This window comes from Triticum urartu, chromosome 2, assembly GCF_003073215.2.
Source record: "Triticum urartu cultivar G1812 chromosome 2, Tu2.1, whole genome shotgun sequence".
Classification (NCBI taxonomy): Eukaryota; Viridiplantae; Streptophyta; class Magnoliopsida; order Poales; family Poaceae; genus Triticum; species Triticum urartu.
The window spans coordinates 412,824,902-412,845,867 of record NC_053023.1 but is presented as its reverse complement, the minus strand read 5'-3'; the positions used below and the strand labels follow the sequence as shown (position 1 = coordinate 412,845,867).

Below are 20,966 nucleotides of genomic sequence, written 5' to 3'. Positions count from 1 at the left end.
CACCTTCCTCAGTTGAAGAGAAAGCTAATGATGATGATCATGGAACTTCAGATCAAGTTACTATCGAACCTCATGGGTTGACAAGGGTGTGTACAAACTTCTAAGTGGTAACCCTGTCTTAAAGGTCACGTTGTTGGACAATGATGAACCTATGAGCTATGGAGAAGCGATGGTGGGCCCAGATTCCGAAAATTGGCTCGAGGCCATAAAATTCGAGAGAGGATCCATGTATGAAAACAAAGTGTAGACTTTGGAAGAACTACTTGATGGTCGTAAGGCTGTTAGGTACATGTGGATTTTAAGAAGAAGACGGACGTGGACGGTAATGTCATCGTCTATGAAGCTCGACTTGTGGCGAAGAGTTTTTCACAAGTTCAAGCAGTTGACTATGATGAGATTTTCTCACCCGTAGCGATGCTTAAGTCCGTCGGAATCATGTTAGCATAAGCTGCAATCTGGCAGATGGATGTCAAAACAAGTTTCCTTACCAGTTTTCGTAAGGAAAGGTTGTATGTGATACAATCAGAAAGGTTTTGTCGATCCTAAGGATGCTAAAAGGTATGCTAGCTCCAGCAATCCTTCCATGGACTAGAGCAAGCATCTTGGAGTCGGAATATATACTTTGATGGAGTAATCAAAGTTTATGGGTTTATACAAAGTTTGTTAGAAACTTGTATTTACAATAAAGTGAGTGGGAGCACTACAACATTTCTGATAAGTATATGTGGATGACATATTGTTGATCCGAAATGATGTAGAATTTCTGGAAAGCATATAGGGTTATTTGAAAGGTGTTTTTCAATGGAAAACCTGGATTAAGCTACTTGAACATTGAGCATCAAGATCTATAAGGATAGATAAAAACCGCTTAATGGTACTTTCAAATGAGCACATACCTTGACATGATCTTGAAGGTGTTCAAGATGGATTAGCCAAAGAAGGAGTTCTTGCCTGAGTTGTAAGGTATGAAGTTAAGACTTAAAGCTCGACCACGGCAGAAGAAAGAGGAAGGACGAAGGTCGTCCCCTATGCTTTTGTCATAGGCTCTATACGGTATGCCATGCTGAGTACCGCACCTGATGTGTGCCTTGCCACATGTCTGGCAAGAGGGTACAAAGGTGATCTAGGAGTAGATCACCAGATAGCGGTCAAAATTATCCTTAGAGGAATAAGGATATGTTTCTCGGTTATGGAGGTGATAAAGAGTTCGACGTAAAGAGTTACGTCGATGCAAGCTTAACACCTATCCGGATAGCTCTGAGTAGAGATACCGGATACGTATAATGGAGCAACAATTTAGAATAGCTCCAAGTAGAACCGTTATTTGAAATGGCTCCAAATATAGCGTAGAGATTTGCAAAGTACATACGGATCTGAATGTGACAGACCCGTAGACTACAACCTCTCTCACAAGTAACATGATCAAACCCATAACTCATTGAGTGTTAATCACATAGTGATGTGAACTAGATTATTGAACTCTAGTAAACTCTTTGGATGTTGGTCACATGGCGATGTGACCTGTGAATGTTAATCACATGCCGATGTGAACTAGATTATTGACTCTAGTGCAAGTGGGAGACTGTTGGAAATATGCCCTAGAGGCAATAATAAATTGGTTATTTCCTTGTTCATGATAATCATTTATTATCCATGCTATAATTGTATTGATAGGAAACTCAGATACATGTGTGGATACATAGACAACACCATGTCCCTAGTAAGCCTCTAGTTGACTAGCTCGTTGATCAATTGATGGTTATGGTTTCCTGACCATGGACATTGGATGTCGTTGATAACGGGATCACATCATTAGGAGAATCATGTGATGGACAAGACCCAATCCTAAGCCTAGCACAAAGATCGTGTAGTTCGTATGCTAAAGCTTTTCTAATGTCAAGTATCATTTCCTTAGACCATGAGATTGTGCAACTCCCGGATACCGTAGGAATGCTTTGGGTGTGCCAAATGTCACAACGTAACTGGGTGGCTATAAAGGTACACTACGGGTATCTCCGAAAGTGTCTGTTGGGTTGGCACGAACCAAGACTGGGATTTGTCACTCCGTGTGATGGAGAGGTATCTCTGGGCCCACTCGGTAGGACATCATCATATGCGCAATGTGACCAAGGAGTTCATCATGAGATGATGTGTTACGGAACGAGTAAAGAGACTTGCCGGTAATGAGATTGAACAAGGTATCGGATACCGACGATCGAATCTCGGGCAAGTACAATACCGCTAGACAAAGGGAATTGAATACGGGATTGATTGAATCCTCGACATCGTGGTTCATCCGATGAGATCATCATGGAACATGTGGGAGCCAACATGGGTATCCAGATCCTGCTGTTGGTTATTGGCCGGAGAGGTGTCTCGGTCATGTCTGCATGGTTCCCGAACCCGTAGGGTCTACACACTTAAGGTTCGATGACGCTAGGGTTATAGGGAATAGATATACGTGGTTACCGAATGTTGTTCGGAGTCCCGGATGAGATCCCGGACATCACGAGGAGTTCAGGAATGGTCCGGAGGTAAAGATTTATATATGGGAAGTCCTGTTTTGGTCACCGGAAAAGTTTCGGGTGCTATCGGTAACGTACCGGGACCACCGGGAGGGTCCCAGGGGTCCGCCAGGTGGGGCTACCTACCCCAGAGGGCTGCGTGGGCCAAGTGTGAGAGGGGACCATCCCCAGGTGGGCTGGTGCGCCCCCCCACCAGGGCCCAAGGCGAAGAGAGAAGGAAAAAGGGGGAAACCCTAGGCTCAGATGGGCCTAAGGCCCACCTAGTGGTGCGCCCCCCCCCCTCTCTCCCCCCTTGGCCGCCCCCCTAGATGGGATCTAGGGCTGGCCGCCACCCCTAGGGGTGGAAACCTAGGTGGGGGCGCAGCCCCTCCCTTTCCCCTATATATAGTGGGGTTTTGGGCTGCCATACATACGAGAACATCTCCTTTTTGGCGTAGCCCTACCCCTCTCCCTCCTCATCTCTTGCAGTGCTTGGCGAAGCCCTGCTGGAGTACCACGCTCCTCCACCACCACCACACCGTCGTGCTGCTGCTGGACGGAGTCTTCCCCAACCTCTCCCTCTCTCCTTGCTGGATCAAGGCATGGGAGACGTCACCGGGCTGCATGTGTGTTGAACGCGGAGGTGCCGTCCGTTCGGCACTAGGATCATCGGTGATTTGGATCACGCGAGTATGACTCCATCAACCCCGTTCACTTGAACGCTTCCGCTTAGCGATCTACAAGGGTATGTAGATGCACTCTCCTTCCCTCGTTGCTAGATTACTCCATAGATTGATCTTGGTGTTGCGTAGAAAATTTTGAATTTCTGCTACGTTCCCCAACAAGACAATGGTTCTAACACAAGTTCTACCGCTCACAATTGCTCTTGAGAATCCATCACAGGCTGCTAGCACATTTGGATGCAAAGAAATGGCGAAATTTTCAAGGCTCAGCCACCCTCTGTTAACTCTTGGAGAAGATTTCTCAAGACTGGTCTATTGTTACTTAGGCACGGGATCAAGAATAAATTTGAAGGCAATCTTTGCAGCTGGATTGATCAGTTCTTGAACTAGCTTATCATGTTTACAGTGGGATTCACTAGGTGGAAAGTGCAAAGTCGCCTGGAAGACGGTGACCACACCGGAGGCCAAAGGCGGACTTGGCATCCATGACATGTCGGCGTTCGCCCGGGCTTTGCGCCTCCGTTGGCTATGGCTGACCTGGGCAGTCCCAACCAGGCCTTGGGTTGGCACCGACACCTCGTGCGATGCTGCGGACCGCTCCCTCTTTGAGGCATCAACGGTGGTGACCATTGGGGACGGGAAGACGGCCTCTTTCTGGTCTTGCCCGTGGCTGGGCGGCCGCCCGCTCGAGCAAGTTTTCCCTACGGTCTTTGCATGCTCGAGATGCAAGAGCAGGACGGTCAGCGAGGCGCTGGAGGAAGACAGATGGGTTCTTGATCTTAGGCATGGGGATTTCGACGGACTACTACCACAGATAGTGCAGCTGGTGAGAGCTATAAGGTAGGAAGATATCACAATTCAGGCAGGAAGGGTGGACAGCATTCGATGGATGTTATGCAGCTCCGGCCAGTACACTGCAAAGACGGCCTACAATGCCCAGTTCGACAGCGCCGGGCCATGCGAGTTCCGAGCAATGATCTGGAAGGTATGGGCACCGGGCAAGATCAAAATGTTCCTCTGGCTTCTTCACCTGGATTGTCTATGATGCAACGACAGGCTGCAAAGAAGAGGATGGGAGAATGCCTACTTCTGCCAGCTCTGCCAGCGAAACCTAGAAACGTCGGTGCACCTTTTCTGGGAATGCCCGGACTCTCTGTTGGGGAACGTAGTATTTCAAAAAAGATCCTATGATCACGCAAGATCTATCTAGGAGAAGCATAGAAATGAGCGGGGAGAGTGTGTCCACGTACCTTCGTAGACCGAAAGCAGAAGCGTTTAGTAACGCGGTTAATGTAGTCGAACGTCTTCGTGATCCAACTGATCCAAGTACCGGACGCACGGCACCTCCGTGATCTACACACGTTCAGCTCGGTGACGACCCTCAAACTCTTGATCCAGTTGAGGCCGAGGGAGAGTTTCTTCAGCACGATGGTGTGGTGACAGTGATGATGATGTTACCGGTGCAGGGCTTCGCCTAAGCACTACGACGATATGACCGACGTGTTAACTATGGAGGGGGCCCGCACACGGCTAGGAACAATTGATGTGTGTTCTAGGGGTGCCCTCCCCACGTATATAAAGGAGGGAGAGGGAGGGAGACAGCCTAGGGCGCGCCCAAGTAGGAGGAATCCTACTTGGCCCCTAGTCCAATTCGGCCCCCCTTACCATATTTGGACAAGGGGGAAAGGAAGGAGGGGGGAGGGGAAGGAAGTAGGAGTCCTACTTCATAATTTCCTTTTCCTCCTCTCCTTTTCCTTTCTCCCCACGTGGCTGGCCCTATAGGGGGCGCACCAGCCCCTTGTGGGCTGGTGTGTTCCCTTACTTGGCCCATTAAGCCCATATCTTTGCCGGGGTTTGCCCGGAACCCCTTCCGGTGACCCGGTATCACCCGGAACACTTCCGGTGTCCGAATATAGCCTTCCAATATATGAATCTTTACCTCTCGACCATTTCGAGACTCCTCGACATGTCCGTGATCTCATCCGGGACTCCGAACAAACTTCGGTACGTCAAATCACATAACTCATAATACAAATCGTCATCGAACGTTAAGCGTGCGGACCCTACGGGTTCGAGAACTATGTAGACATGACCGAGACACATCTCTGGTAAATAACCAATAGTGGAACCTAGATGCTCATATTGGCTCCTACATATTCTATGAAGATCTTTATCGGTCAAACTGCATAACAACATACGTTGTTCCCTTTGTCATCGGTATGTTACTTGCCCGAGATTCGATCGTCGGTATCATCATACCTAGTTCAATCATGTTACCGGCAAGTCTCTTTACTCGTTACTTAATGCATCATCCCGCAACTAACTCATTAGTCACATTGCTTGCAAGGCTTATAGTGATGAGCATTATCGAGAGGGCCCAGAGATACCTCTCTGGTACACGGAGTGAAAAATCCTAATCTCGATCTATGCCAACTCAACAAACACCATCGGAGACACCTGTAGAGCATCTTTATAATCACCCAGTTATGTTGTGACGTTTGATAGCACGCAAGGTGTTCCTCCGGTATTCGGGAGTTGCATAATCTCATAGTCAGAGGAACATGTATAAGTCATGATGAAAGCAATAGCAATAAAACTAAATGATCATTTATGTTAAGCTAACGAATGGGTCATGTCCATCACATCATTCTCTAATGATGTGATCCCATTCATCAAATGACAACACATGTCTATGGTTAGGAAACTTAACCATCTTTGATTAACGAGCTAGTCAAGTAGAGGCATACTAGGGACACTCTGTTTGTCTATGTATTCACACATGTACTAAGTTTCCGGTTAATACAATTCTAGCATGAATAATAAACATTTATCATGATATAAGGAAATATAAATAACAACTTTATTATTGCCTCTAGGGCATATTTCCTTCAGTTTCCCACTTGCACTAGAGTCAATAATCTAGTTCACATCGCCATGTGATTTAACACCAATAGTTCACATCATCATGTGATTTAACACTCTATAGTTCACATCGCTATGTGACCAATACCCAAAAGTTTTATTAGAGTCAATAATCTAGTTCACATCGCCATGTGATTAACACCCAAAGAGTACTAAGGTGTGATCATGTGTTTTCTTGTGAGAGAAGTTTAGTCAATGGGTCTGCCACATTCAGATATGTATGTATTTTGCAAATTTCTATGTCTACAATGCTCTGCACGGAGCTACTCTAGCTAATTGCTCCCACTTTCAATATGTATCTAGATCGAGACTTAGAGTCATCCAGATCGGTGTCAAAGCTTGCATCAACATAACTCTTTACGATGAACTCTTTGTCACCTCCATAACCGAGAAACATTTCCTTATTCCACTAAGGATAATTTTGACCGTTGTCCAGCGATCAACTCCTGGATCACTATTGTACCCTCTTGCCAAACTCATGGTGAGGTACATAATAGGTCTGGTACACATCATAGCATACTTTATAGAACCTATGACTGAGGCATAGGGAATGACTTTTCATTCTCTTTCTATTTTCTGTCATGGTCGGGTTTTGAGTCTTTACTCAACTTCATACCTTGCAACATAGGCAAGAACTCCTTCTTTGATTGTTCCATTTTGAACTACTTCAAAAACTTGTCAAGGTATGTACTCATTGAAAAAAAATTATCAAGCATCTTGATCTATCTCTATAGATCTTGATGCTCAATATGTAAGCAGCTTCATCGAGGTCTTTCTTTGAAAAACTCCTTTCAAATACTCCTTTATGCTTTCTAGAAAATTCTACATTATTTCTGATCAAGAATATGTCATTCACATATACTTATCAGAAAGGTTGTAGTACTTTCTTGTAAATACAGGCTTCACCACAAGTTTGTATAAAACTATATGCTTTGATCAACTTATCAAAGCATAAATTCCAACTCCGAGATGCTTGCACCAGTCCATAGATGGATCGCTGGAGCTTGCACATTTTGTTAGCACCTTTAGGATTGACAAAACCTTCTGATTGCATCATATACAATTCTTCTTTAAGATATCCATTAAGGAATGCAGTTTTGACATCCATTTGCTAACATGATTCGGACAGACTTTAAGCATCGATACGAGTGAGAAAATCTCATCATACTCAACATCTTGAACTTGTAAAAACCCTTTTTGACAAGTCGATCTTTGTAGATAGTAACACTACTATCAGCGTCCATCTTCCTGTTGAAGATCCATTTATTCTCAATGGCTCGCCGATCATCGGGCAAGTCAATCAAAGTCCATACTTTGTTCTCATACATGGATCCCATCTCAAATTTCATGGCCTCAAGCCATTTCGCGGAATCTGGGCTCATCATCGCTTCCTCATAGTTTGTAGGTTCATCATGGTCTAGTAACATGGCTTCCAAAACAGGATTACCGTACCACTCTGGTGCGTAACGTACTCTGGTTGACCTACGAGGTTCGGTAGTAACTTGATCTGAAGTTTCATGATCATCATCATTAACTTCCTCACTAATTGGTGTAGGCATCACTGGAACTGATTTCTATGATGAACCATTTTCCAATCCGGGAGAAGTTACAACTACCTCATCAAGTTCTACTTTCCTCACACTCACTTCTTTCGAGAGAAACTCCTTCTCTAGAAAGGATCCATTCTTAGCAACAGATAACTTGCCTTCGGATCTGTGATAGAAGGTGTACCCAACAGTTTCCTTTGGGTATCCTATGAAGACGCATTTCTCCGATTTGGGTTCGAGCTTATCAGGTTGAAACTTTTTCACATAAGCATCGCAATCCCAAACTTTAAGAGATGACAGCTTAGGTTTCTTGCCAAACCACAATTCATATGGTGTCGTCTCAACGGATTTAGATGGTGCCCTATTTAACGTGAATGCAGTTGTCTCAAATGCATAACCCCAAAACAATAGTAGTAATTCGGTAAGAGACATCATAGATCGCACCATATCTAATAAAGTACGGTTATGATGTTCGGACACACCATTATGTTGTGGTGTTCTAGGTGGCATGAGTTTGTGAAACTATTCCACATTGTTTTAATTGAAGGCCAAACTCATAACTCAAATATTCGCCTCTGTGATCAGATCATAGAAACTTTATTTTCTTGTTACGATGATTCTCTACTTCATTCTGAAATTCTTTGAACTTTTCAAATGTTTCAGACTTGTGTTTCATCAAGTAGATATACCCATATCTTCTCAAATCATCTATGAAGGTCATAAATAATGATACCCGCCGCGAGCCTTAACATTCATCGAACCGCATACATCGGTATGTATTATTTTCGATAAGTTAGTGGCTCGCTCCATTGTTCCGGAGAATGGAGTTTTAGTCATCTTGCCCATGAGGCATGGTTCGCAAGCATCAAGCGGTTCATAATCAAGTGATTCCAAAAACCCATCAGCATGGAGTTTCTTCATGCGCTTTACACCAATATGACCTAAACGGCAGTGCCACAAATATGTTGCACTATCATTATCAACTCTGCATCTTTTGGCATCAATATTATGAATATGTGTATCACTACGATCAAGATTCAATAAACCATTTATTTTGAGTGTATGACCATAGAAGGTTTTATTCATGTAGATAGAACAACAATTATTCTTTGACTTAAATGAATAATTGTATTGCAATAAAAATGATCCAATCATATTCATGCTCAACGCAAACACCAAATAACATTTATTTTGGTCCAACACTAATCTCGGAGGTAGAGGGAGTGTGCGATGGTGATCTTATCAACCTTGGAATCATTTCCAACACACATCGTCACTTCGCCCATAACTAGTCTTTGTTCATTTTGCAACTCCTGTTTTGAGTTACTAATCATAGCAACTGAACCGGTATCAAATACCCTGGGGTTACTATGAACACTAGTAAAGTACACATCAATAACATGTATATCAAATATACCTTTCACTTTGTCATCCTTCTTATCCACCAAGTATTTGGGGTAGTTCCGCTTCCAGTGACCATTCCCTTTGCAGTAGAAGCACTCAGTTTCAGGCTTAGGTTTAGCTTTGGGTTTCTTCATGGGAGTGGCAACTTGCTTGTCATTCTTTCTTGAAGTTCCCTTTCTTTTCCTTTGCCCCTTTTCTTCAAATTAGTGGTCTTGTTAACCATCAACACTTGATGCTCTTTCATGATTTCTACCTTTCGCCGATTTTAGCATCGCGAAGAGCTCGGGAATCGTTTTCGTCATCCCTTGCATATTATAGTTCATCACGAAGTTCCGGTAACTTGGTGATAGTGACTAGAGAACTCTATCAATCACTATCTTATCTGGAAGATTAACTCCCACTTGATTCAAGCGATTGTAGTACTCAGACATTCTGAGCACATGCTCACTGGTTGAGCTACTCTCCTCCATCTTGTAGGCAAAGTACTTGTCAGAGGTCTCATACCTCTCAGAGGTCTCATAACATGTATAAGTCATGATGAAAGCAATAGCAATAAAACTAAACGGTCATTTATGCTAAGCTAACGGATGGGTCATGTCCATCACATCATTCTCTAATGATGTGATCCCGTTCATCAAATGACAACACATGTCTATGGTTAGGAAACTTAATCATCTTTGACTAACGAGCTAGTCAAGTAGAGGCATATTAGGGACACTCTGTTTGTCTATGTATTCACACATGTACTAAGTTTCCGGTTAATACAATTCTAGCATGAATAATAAACATTTATCATGATATAAGGAAATATAAATAACAACTTTATTATTGCTTCTAGGGCATATTTCCTTCACTCTCTTCAAGTTTGGAGCGGTGCAGCCGGCTGGGGAGGTTGTGATGCTCTCGACCACGTCTCCTGGCCGCCAGCTGACACCACCACGAAAAGAATCCAGAAGATCATCAGCTCCACCCCTCCCATCAACAGAAAAGACATCAAATCGATGGTGACTCTTATCAACTGGCACATCTGGCTGGAGCGAAACGAATGCGTCTTCAGAAGCAAACAGGCATGTGTCAAGGACATCACTGATGCATGCAAAAGGGATCTTGAGCTCTGGAGGCTAGCAGGAGCCAAATGCATTGAGAGCCCCTTCGGGGACGGAACGTGAGATATCGGCTTATGAGTAGGGTAGGGTAGCCAGCCCAAAATCTGACTACATGTACCTCTGAACAATGATCACTTGATCACCTTTTTTGTAACCTCTCCTTCTGCTAAATCAATGAAAACCAGTAAGAGTTGGATGTTTCAAAAAAAAACTAGGGCTCGCGTTGGATAGCCGCTAGTAGTTTGTGTTCTTTTAACGATTGTTCAACGGTTTTTGGTTCAAAAAAATCCCAACATGCAGGGATATCACATGATAAAACCATCTTATTACAAAGACACCTCTAGGTACCTGTGATCACACACACTTGTACGTGTACCTTCAACGCTAGCTCGTGTACATTATAAGTATATAACATGGCATGAATGGATGGGTGCCTTTAAGCAAAGGTGCGTATTGCTAGGTAGGGTGTCTAGCGATCGTTGCCCGTGCCTTCTCATAGTAGCTCGAATCGCCCATCGAGGTCTATCCAGCTCCGAGATGCCCGTGCCACACGTAGTCTTCGTGCATCCGTCCCAGAAGCAGACCACCCACCTGCAGTCCGCAGCGTCTTTCTTTCCGAATGGATAGCATTGCGTGCAACTCTAGCCGAAAATCATCCATCTTACTGTACCCCGGCGGGCCTTCCCTTATATATTGCCTGAGATGCGTCCAACAGCCCTACGACCTTCCTTCTGCACTGCACTGCATTGCATTGGTGTGATCCATCGAGAAATGTTTTGGCTTGCATATGCTCTCGTTTTTCTCGGATGCCTTGGCCTGCCTCCGGCTGATGCTGCCGTTGTGGAGCACACATTCTCTGTACGTGACTACTACTAATCTCTTTACATGCATGCTATTGCTATCCATTCCCCTGCGGTTCAACCTGCGTGCACATTTCTGCGGTGCACTGCTGATCGACAGCTATTTCATAACGTTGACGGCATCGATGGGATCGTTGCAATGCATATGCGCAGGTGGGCAACCTGACGATCGATCGGCTGGGGCAGCGTCAGGTAATCACGGCGGTGAACGGGCAGTTCCCGGGGCCCATGCTGGAGGCTCGCGACGGCGACGCCGTCGTGGTGCACGTCGTCAACTACTCCCCCTACAACATCACCATCCACTGGCATGGCGTCCTCCAGCGTCTCTCCGGCTGGGCCGACGGCCCCAGCATGGTGTCGCAGTGCCCCATCCGCCCCGGCGGCGCCACCTACACCTACCGCTTCAACGTCACCGGCCAGGAAGGCACGCTCTGGTGGCACGCCCACGTCTCCTTCCTCCGCGCCACAGTCTACGGCGCGCTCCTCATCCGTCCCGAACCCGACAGACCCCACTACCCCTTCCCCGCCCCCTACGGCGAGGCCACTCTCCTACTCGGCGAGTGGTGGAACGCCAGCGTCGTCGACATCGAGAGGCAAGCCATGCTCACCGGCGGCCCGCCCAACAACTCCGTCGCGCTCACCATCAACGGCATGCCCAGTGGCTACGAGCTGGCCGTGCGGCACGGCGAGACCTACTTGCTCCGCCTTGTCAACGCTGCGCTCAGTTACCAGCTCTTCTTCAAGGTCGCGGGCCACGTTTTCACGGTCGTCGCCGCGGACGCCTGCTACACCGACCCTTACAACACGGACGTCATCGTGCTCGCTCCGGGCCAGACGGTGGACGCTCTCATGCACGCCAACGCCTCCCCGGGCCGCTACTGCATGGCCGCCCAGGTGTACCAGAGCGTGGCCAATGCCACCTACACCACCACCACCACGGGGCTCCTCCGGTACGAGCACGGTGCAGAAGCAGCTGGTATGAGTACGATCATGATGCCGAGCATGCCGGAGTTCAAAGACAGCGCAACGGCGCAGGACTTCTACGGCAGCCTGACCGGCCTGCTGCGAGACGGCAAACCGACGGTTCCCCTGCACGTGGACACGCGGATGCTGGTCACCTACGGGCTGGGCATCGCGCCGTGCATGCCAACACAGACGCTGTGCAACCGGACGCGCGGCTCCGTAGCGGCCAGCATGAACAACGTGTCGTTCCAGCTCCCCAAGGCCATGTCTCTGCTGGAGGCGCGCATGAGGGGCAACGCCGACGGGGTGTACACCCGCGACTTCCCCGACAGGCCGCCGGTGATGTTCGACTTCACCAACGGCTCCATGAGCAGCAACAGGAGCGTGATGCTGACGTCCAAGGGCACCAGGGTGAAGAGGCTGCGCTTCAACACGACGGTGGAGGTGGTGCTGCAGAACACGGCCATCCTGGGGTCGGAGAACCACCCGCTGCACCTGCACGGCTTCAACTTCTACGTGCTCGCGCAGGGCGCCGGCAACTTCAACGCGCGCACCGCCGTGCGCTCCTACAACCTCGTCAACCCACAGCAGCGCAACACCGTCGCCGTGCCGGCCGGTGGGTGGGCGGTCATCCGCTTCACGGCCGACAACCCAGGTGTATGGGTCATGCACTGCCACTTGGACGCTCATTTGCCTTTCGGGCTAGCCATGGCGTTCGAGGTGGATGACGGCCCGACCCCGGACACCGTTCTTCCTCCGCCGCCGCCGGACTACCCCCAGTGTTAGAAGATTGACCATTCATGTCTAGCCAACACCAGATTCTCCTTCACACTGCTGTTTATTATCCTCATGGGGCTGTTTGAAACGGGTGTAAAATTAGTGTAGTCACCAGTATTTGGTTCAAAGTCAAGCTAAATACAGGTGGCCATGCTAATTCTACAACCATTCCAAGCGGGGCACAACATTTCCTGCTGATTTCCAAGGTAACGTATTTATAGTTAAGACCGAATAAATGGAGAGAAAAATTATGAATATGATCTACAAATACCTAATCCTAATATTTGTTTAAGATAGTAGGAGTAGTACTCAGGGTTTGATTACATATGTCAAAACAATATAGCACTTTTAAGGGGGTGTTCGGAATCTCTCCCGTCAGCTAACTCCACTCCGCGCGAGGAGCGCGGTCTGAGCCGCTCCCAGCAATAGTGCTGGCGCTCCGTCCTCTCTGGGAGCTGCTGTGGCGGAGCGGAGTGTATCCGAACAGGGCTTAAATATCCAAAATAGCTATATGTAAGTTGACTGAAGTTGCAATTTGGACAAGTCAATTTTGTGGGAGAAGGAACAGTTGGAGGAGAAAGAAAGCTGAAGGAAGAAGAACTTACCAAAATAAATTTTCAGGCAACTTAAATATCAGGTTTTGTTGAGTATGGTGATTCTAGTCTTATTCTCAAGACGGAAGCAATCCAAGGCTAAGGCAGTGCCAACCTATATAACAAAGTAATGTCTTACACACACAAAATAAAAAATCATGAAAGGTACTCCCTCCATCCCACAATATAAGATCGTTTTTCAAGGGACGGAAGGAGTAGTGATCAAGCAACCCAAAGCAAGACGGAAAGAGGATTAGAGGCTCGGTTTCACCAGACGAGAATGGTATGGGCGTCCCATTTCTCCCATAAGCTGCAGATTGGAAAGCAAACGTCGACTCCAAGCATAAGCTGGCATTCGAACTAGAAGAAGCAGGGCAAACGGCCGAAGGTAGGAGCAGAGCCCAGAGGTAAAGGAGCAGCAAGCCAACAGATTCAGGTTGAGATAGGCAGAGGGGGTAGATGGAATGTGAAGTGTCTCAATGTCTGCTTAACTAAAAGTGTCGATCGCCATAAAATTTACACTTGATGTACAAAAGAAATAAGTACAATGTTTGTGCCACCCCATGGAAAATTCAGTAAAGTAACTAGTACCGCATTACACAAAATTTCTAGCTCAGATTACATGGATAAAATCATGGACTCATGTAACTCTAATTCGTCTGGGGATGAAACGCAACACCAGTAGCAACGATGATGATGAATCATGATACACTATAGGTTTCGTTTTAATTTGTATCTTCACCAATACAATATGAACTACTTAAAGCTAATAGAAGAAATAAGACAGCAAAAGGGACGGAAACATAAACTTGAAAACTTAAATTATAATTAATAACTCAGCACAATTTTATTTTATTTGTGATTTGCCAACATCAAGCACTAGCCATGGCCCTTCAAATGAGTACACGGCAACGATCCATGAAACAAATTAGACAGGATGTGACAAGTGATACCCATCAATCATCTAATTTTCATAATACATGTGTGTAAAAACACAAACCGTGGCAAATGAGGTAACAAGGAGACTAAAGAGCAAATACAGACATAACAAGATTGTGCCCGCAAAAGGTATGTCATACACAATAGTGGACATACAAAGCAAACAAGGAACCTATGGTCATACAGATTGATCACTACATATGTTAAGCATGGGCATAATGTTCCCAAGCACCACTAGGTTGTGTTAATAACTCTGAAACATCTCAGCTAATACATCACGGGGCATATATTTCAACTGAACAGAATACCACATTTGGAACAGGATTTGAAAGTTTATGGCCACTTGAGTAGCTTCAGACATATAGTTTCTGGATGGAAAGAAACATTTGTAAATGGTTATGATGGAAAAGGCAAAAGAACTTATTTCGCACCATTGGAATGAAAGGGATGATACCGAGAAATCAAAAGGGACCATCCTTCTTTACGACTCACTTCCATTGGCACCTAATATGCACTGACAGGCACCAACGGCATCATCGATCTACATTCATGTGTCATGGTGGGGTGGTAATGGTAGTAATCTACTCATATAAGCATTATAGGGATAACCTGTATCATAGTACTCTGTTCGCCCACAGAGCCAAGAAAAGGTACTCTACTTCTGGTAATTGGGTCAAGGCCCTTCATTGATAGCTTAGTTCTTCTCATTTGTACGTTTCTTTGTTTTTTCTAGGTCAGCTATATCAGCTTCTTATAACTCCATTTATTTTTATTTTTGTATCATAACATTTTAAATTTTATAAAAACATAAAAGTAGGGAGAAGCCCCCCTGGTTCTCTAAAAAAAATACTGTATCATAGTAGATACTAACTCCGTCTCAAAATGTAAGGCATTTTTATAGACTAGTTTAGCCTACAAAAACATCTTACATTTTGAGATGGAGATGGTAGTATTTTGCACACTGTCTCTGCACGAGGGATCTACTAGTATTCCTTCTCTCAGAGTCATAATCTCATGTGATGTTGAAAGAAATCTGGTTGTTTCACCCTCACGGTGGGTGGTGTAACGCCCCGGCCACAGCCACCGGTCCTGGCCGTTACGCCTTGCAGGATGTAGACTGGCCCCAGAGACCAACACTAGTCTTTTCTACGCACTTTGTTCTCACCCATGCGCACCCGGGATCAACTTCCATGTCTATCACCCATCCTCAAATTGCTCCAAGCCAAGCACGCTTAACTTTGGAGTTCTTTGCGAATGAGCTCCCACAAAAGAAGGAATTCCTTGTTGATATGAGTAGTGTCTATCATTTCTATTAAGCTAGGCTCTCACAGGTGGCCTAAAAAGGCTTTGAGCTAATAGAAAATACACAGGAGCTCCTGGGTGCTCCACACCCCTATACGAATATTAATCGTAAAAAATACCCAAAAAAACTGAAATTTGGGGACATGAAACGTGGGTTCTCAATCTACTCCCGTGTAAAATTTCGTGAAAAAAATACCAGGAAATGTATCCGTGGCAAAGGAAATATTGTCCGAACAAAAATCCATCCAAACAGTTTCTTTCTATACATAGAAATTTTTTGTCTTTTTTGCCACGAATACGTTTCCTGGTATTTTTCACGAAATTTCACACGTAGATCAGGACCCCAGGTTTGATATCCCAAAATCTCAGATTTTTTTCAACTTTCTCGGTATTTTTTTGAATTTAATGTTCGTATAGGGGTGTGGAGCACACGGGTGCTACAAATCCGCTTCCTTGAGCTAATGCACTAGTAGGATCAAACATGCTAAAGTATATGTTGGGTGACATGGGTGGGGTAGGAGGCAGCATAAATGTCTGGTAAAAGGGGATGCAAAGCTTTTAGAGATGTGCACTCTTGATGGATCAAATGAGTGTACCATGAATCCTTCACTTCAAATCATACTGTTTATTCTGCTTCAATGTGTCCACAAAATTAAATGTACACGATGAAAGTAGCAAAGCAGAGCAGAGAGTTCCTTGTCCTGGAAGATTCTACTCCCCACCAAATATTTTCTGCCTCGGTGGGAATTCAGGAAGCAAGAAACAGTAGTAATGGATCCTATCAGCGACCGAAGATTTTTGTTGTGATACAACCGTACAAAGCTTTAAAAAATCCTAAGACCACTGCAAATGTGTTGTTGACAGGACAAAACATGAAATCTACATCTAAAACAGTTCAATGTAGAAAGATCAGTCAAATAATTAAGAACATGTGAAAAAAAAAGTGTGTTGACGGGATGAAGTAGCCAAAACAAGAGTGAAAACAGAAAGCCATTATGTAGTTACATATTTCCTTATATTTTGGCACTCAAATATTTCAAAAAAAACGTTGGGCTTCATATTTTCACAGTAAGCACTATCACCAGCAGTTGGACATGATAAACACATGCCCAAGTGCCCACCGGAGGGAGAGAATCTATAACTACCTTCCATCTCAATTCTCTGATGACAAAGGTTCCAGACTCCACTCCTTTCTACATAAGTGGCTCAAGAATGAATCCAAAGGGATTGCATTGATCTGTTCTTCCTCAGCGATAAGAAAGGATCATGCGATCCTTTAGGATGTCTGCTCAAGCCATTTTCTCAAAGGCATATTCTGCTGTTTGCTCTCAAGACATTCTGGAGCTGGCTCGGAGATGGTACCACTGGTATTTTTGCAATGTTTATCTTCTCTATTCACTTTAACAGACAACGTTATGTAGGATCTTCATATTATCAAAATATCAATCATGTATGATATTCTGATATAACAAATCCATACGTGTCTCTCCCCACCCAATATGCTTTTCATCTGGACGCCTGTTTTCTACTTTTAAGCTTGTTGGTTGAAAATTCTCATCTTAGAACTGTATCTCCCTCTCTTACTCTCAGCTGGAAGCCACAAGTATCTATGAAGCCAGTAATTTGAACCCCAACAGGAACATCAGAGGGAACCATCCACATAAGGAGAAAGTGCGGAAACCATAGAAATTTACATGATGCAAGAGATGGGCAGGAACAAAGTAGGCAAACAAATTTATCAAATCTGTGTAATGACATCACAACAAGTGTGTATGTATTAGTCTTCCAAAGTAGTAATAACCCGTATATTTAGCAACTTTTTTTATAGGACCAGCCAGCACAAATACCTACGATTCTGCACACTTCTATATTGGCTCAAGAACATCACATCTGCATTAGTAAGGACTGATGCATCAGTAGTGCACTTTATGCTCTAATTCACTCAAGCAAAGAACATTTTAGGAGCACCAAAAGCTTGATGCAAACCATGGAAAATACCATCATAGGTTTAATATAGCAAACTTCTGACCCGATAACATTAATGTCAAGAGAAACACTTACAATTCAATATCAGCTATACATGAAGGCAGTTAAATACTAAATGCAAAAAGGAACAAAACAGCACAAGCTTGCCATCAGAAAGCCATGTGTAATGCTGAAAGAACTCCTCAGTGCGGCGCAGTTGGTCGAAACAGCATGTAGCAACAAATTAGGTAGCCATCTAGATCATCTCAGTTAGTGGTCGTATCCAGAGGACATCTGCTCTTTGTGATGTTCAGTTCTATTCACCAAGCTAAGAAGCTGAGCGGCCCTTAACTGCAAACAAATACAGCTAGCATATTAGATAACTTTAGAACCTGTTGTACATGAGAAGCATGATAGGTAGAGGTTATAGGCATACCAGGGCTAACAATCTTTATCCTCTTAGTAATAGCTCTGACAGAAGTAACAGATGTAGCTCCTGCACAAACAGGTATGCATGGAAGATTTGTTACAAAAAAGTGATGATAGGATGAACAAAATCAAGACAGTGCAGCATCTTATTAGAGCTTTCTCTAACCTTGTGAATTGATGTCTTCAGTGGGATCTGCTGACATTGGCTTCATTGGATCTGGAAAAGCTGGATCGGCAGTCATGTTGTTACTCTTCACAGTGGGCTGTAGTCTGTAATCATTCAATTTACACAACAGAACCATCTTAGCATTTATAGAATCACCAAGGACAAAAAACCAAAGGCATCCAATAAGAACACAGTAGCATACCTTTGAACTTCAGCATTTGTGGAAGGATTCTCACATTGAAGGCCTTCATTGTCAAGATCAAAGTCAAGCAATAGTTCCGAAAATGAGAAGTCGCCTTCAAAGAGATCAAAGTTTGTGAAATCAATGTCAAAGTCATCTTGCTTCTCTCCATTATAGGTAGAGCTAGAGGGCTTGTCAGAAACATGTTCAGCTGGAACTGGCCTTGCATCTGAACTGTCAAAATCTAACCTCCCTTTCACATGTTCCCTTTTTGAAGATCTCTGGGTGCTTGATTTTAAGGGGGAGCTGACATGGCAACTCCTCTCGACAGAATAATAGGTGCCCCCTTTCATAGGACTGACTATTAGTCTCTTGGAAGAAACTATAGAGTATTGAGAGGAAGCAATCTCCTGTTGGGCATGAGCATTTGAAACCACAGATGATGGCCTTTGTGATTGACAAGAAGCAAGTTCATTTCCCATGGGATAGCTTAGTTGAGCTGTACAAGGAGAACTGACTTGAGACTGGAGTGGGGTGAATAAGCTTTTTGCAACGGATGAGGCTTGGGCCGGCAGTTTTGCAACCACTGAATGTTCAGCTGAACTTGGCTGTGCAGTTTGCAGTTGAGAGGCTGCACTTGTACCTGGCATTAGGACAGTAAGTCAATAACTGGTGATGCTGCAGGAAATGACTGTCAAGTTATGCTAGTATTTTTTTAGATGTACCTTTTGGGTTCAAGCTTGTGGACGGTCCAGCACATATTCTCTTGGAGGCTGAAGTAGTTTTTGCAGCAGGCTTGGCTGCCTTTCTTTTTTTTGTAGGCAAAGAACTGGCTGCTGGGGTGGACATGTTGTTGGCATTTGAAGAATTCTGAACAACAAGCGAGGAGGATGACTGTGTGTAGTGTATCATAGGCGTAGCATATCCAGAGGAGCCTGCAACAATAACAGAAAAGGGACCTTGTTAATTACAAGATGAATAATAGGACCAGCCACCAGGTGATAAACTGAAATCTAATGCACAATGTATGGATGGCAAAAGCTATGCGTAATAGGACATGACTAGGCTGCATGTGGAAGGCAGTTGGAGGAGAAATACTGCATTTGCCAGTTTTTCAAATGGAAATACAATGTGTTTGCCTAGTCATATTTGGGAGGAGATTATTGGCATCTGTATTTTCTCAACTTTCTATTAGTGTAAATGATACGCTACACACATATTCAGGAAAAAAATTACTAATGCACACAGTCCAATTCTAAAAACTGTAACCAATTGACAAGCCATCTACTATCCATGTACCTGCTGTGCTTGTGACCCAAAATATATCTAACAGTGCAGTTCAGAAACTAAACAAAAATTTAGGCAAGAATTACAACTTATGACAGTACACACTTTCCAAACCATAGGTTTGCAAGTCAAAGGGCAGTTCAAAATTCTCCCCTAAAAGATAAATCAGATGCAAGCAAACAAGGGGTTGGAATCTAGTAGAAAAATAACAATCGCATAGACTAGCACGCATAACGTCGAACAAGTGGGGTGCACGGAGTGAAAGAGTGAAGGTACCTGTAGGAGGCGGGGGAATGGCCACCATGGGTGGGTGCGGGGGAGAAGAGGTGGTGGGGCCGACGAAGAAGGGCGGGACGAGCGGCGGCGAGGAGGGCGGCGCCGCGAGATGAGCGGATGAGCCGGAATGGTAGTAGGTGGAGACGAGGGTCTGCATGGCCTGCATGGCGGAGTCGACGGCGAGGCGTGACTCCTTGAGGGAGATGTAGTCGTGGAGGATGTCGGCGAGAGGGAGGAGGCCCTTGGGAGGGACTATGTTGTTGCTGGTCTTGGCGAAGAGGTGGGAGGCGTCGGAGCGGAAGGCGGCGAGGGAGGCCGAGAAGCCATTGTCGGCGAGGTAGCGCTCGACGAGGAAGGCGACCTGCAGGGGCGTCACCTTCGTCTTGCCCCTGGCCTTGTCGGCGTCGGAGGAGGAGTTGGGGCTGGCGTTGGGGTTGGGGTTGGGAGGAGAGCTCGGCTTCGGCGGCGCCATGGCTAGCAACGGCCGGTACCCTAGAATCCTAGATCTCGATCTCTCCGGTTTCGATCGTCTTTCTATCTCTCTCTCCCTCTGTGGGCGTCTCGGCGGTTTTTGTTGGTGAATTTGGAGGAGGGAGGGAGGGAAAACGAATGGAATTGGAGTGAGAGCGTGGAGGGAAAGGAAACGGGTGAAGCAATGGCGGGCGGGCAAGCTGGCGCGCGCCAACGAATTGAAGTCCGGAATCGATTGCGTTTTCTTCCTTTTCTGGCGCGAACGGGGAGACGACGCTGCCGGCTCCCGTCGGTTGGGCCGACAAATAGGAATCTCTATATCCTCCTAGCCCGCAAGGATTAGGGCTCCTTTGATTCAAAGGAATTGTATTGAATTTTTGGAGGATTTAAACTCTTAAGAATTTTTCCTGTGATGTTCGTTTGATTCGTAGGATTGACATTCTTAGAAATTTTTTCATAGGATCCATTTGTACTACATTTTAGAAGATAATTTCCATCCACTTAAACCTTTTTTAGAATTCCTTTGTTTTTCCTGCGCTATCAAACATTCTTTCAAATCCTATAGGATACTATAGGACATGCCATTCTATT

General features: G+C 45.2%; 2 protein-coding genes across 2 annotated transcripts; one reads left to right on the top strand and one right to left on the bottom strand.

The window, feature by feature from the left end:
* Positions 1-10,878: 10,878 nt before the first annotated feature.
* Positions 10,879-13,298, top strand: LOC125541600 (laccase-14-like). Its single transcript, XM_048704964.1, has 2 exons — positions 10,879-11,024; positions 11,180-13,298. The coding sequence occupies exons 1-2, from the start codon at positions 10,938-10,940 to the stop codon at positions 12,773-12,775; spliced, it is 1,683 nt and encodes a 560-aa protein (XP_048560921.1). The 5' UTR covers positions 10,879-10,937; the 3' UTR covers positions 12,776-13,298.
* A 4,258-nt stretch (positions 13,299-17,556) lies between these two features.
* Positions 17,557-20,576, bottom strand: LOC125537594 (SH3 domain-containing protein C23A1.17). Its single transcript, XM_048700916.1, has 6 exons — positions 19,905-20,576; positions 19,067-19,276; positions 18,363-18,984; positions 18,161-18,264; positions 18,002-18,061; positions 17,557-17,916 (listed from the first exon to the last, which is right to left on the bottom strand). Exons 1-6 carry the CDS (start codon positions 20,374-20,376, stop codon positions 17,894-17,896), a joined length of 1,491 nt encoding a protein of 496 aa, XP_048556873.1. The 5' UTR covers positions 20,377-20,576; the 3' UTR covers positions 17,557-17,893.
* Between the last annotated feature and the right edge of the window lie 390 nt (positions 20,577-20,966).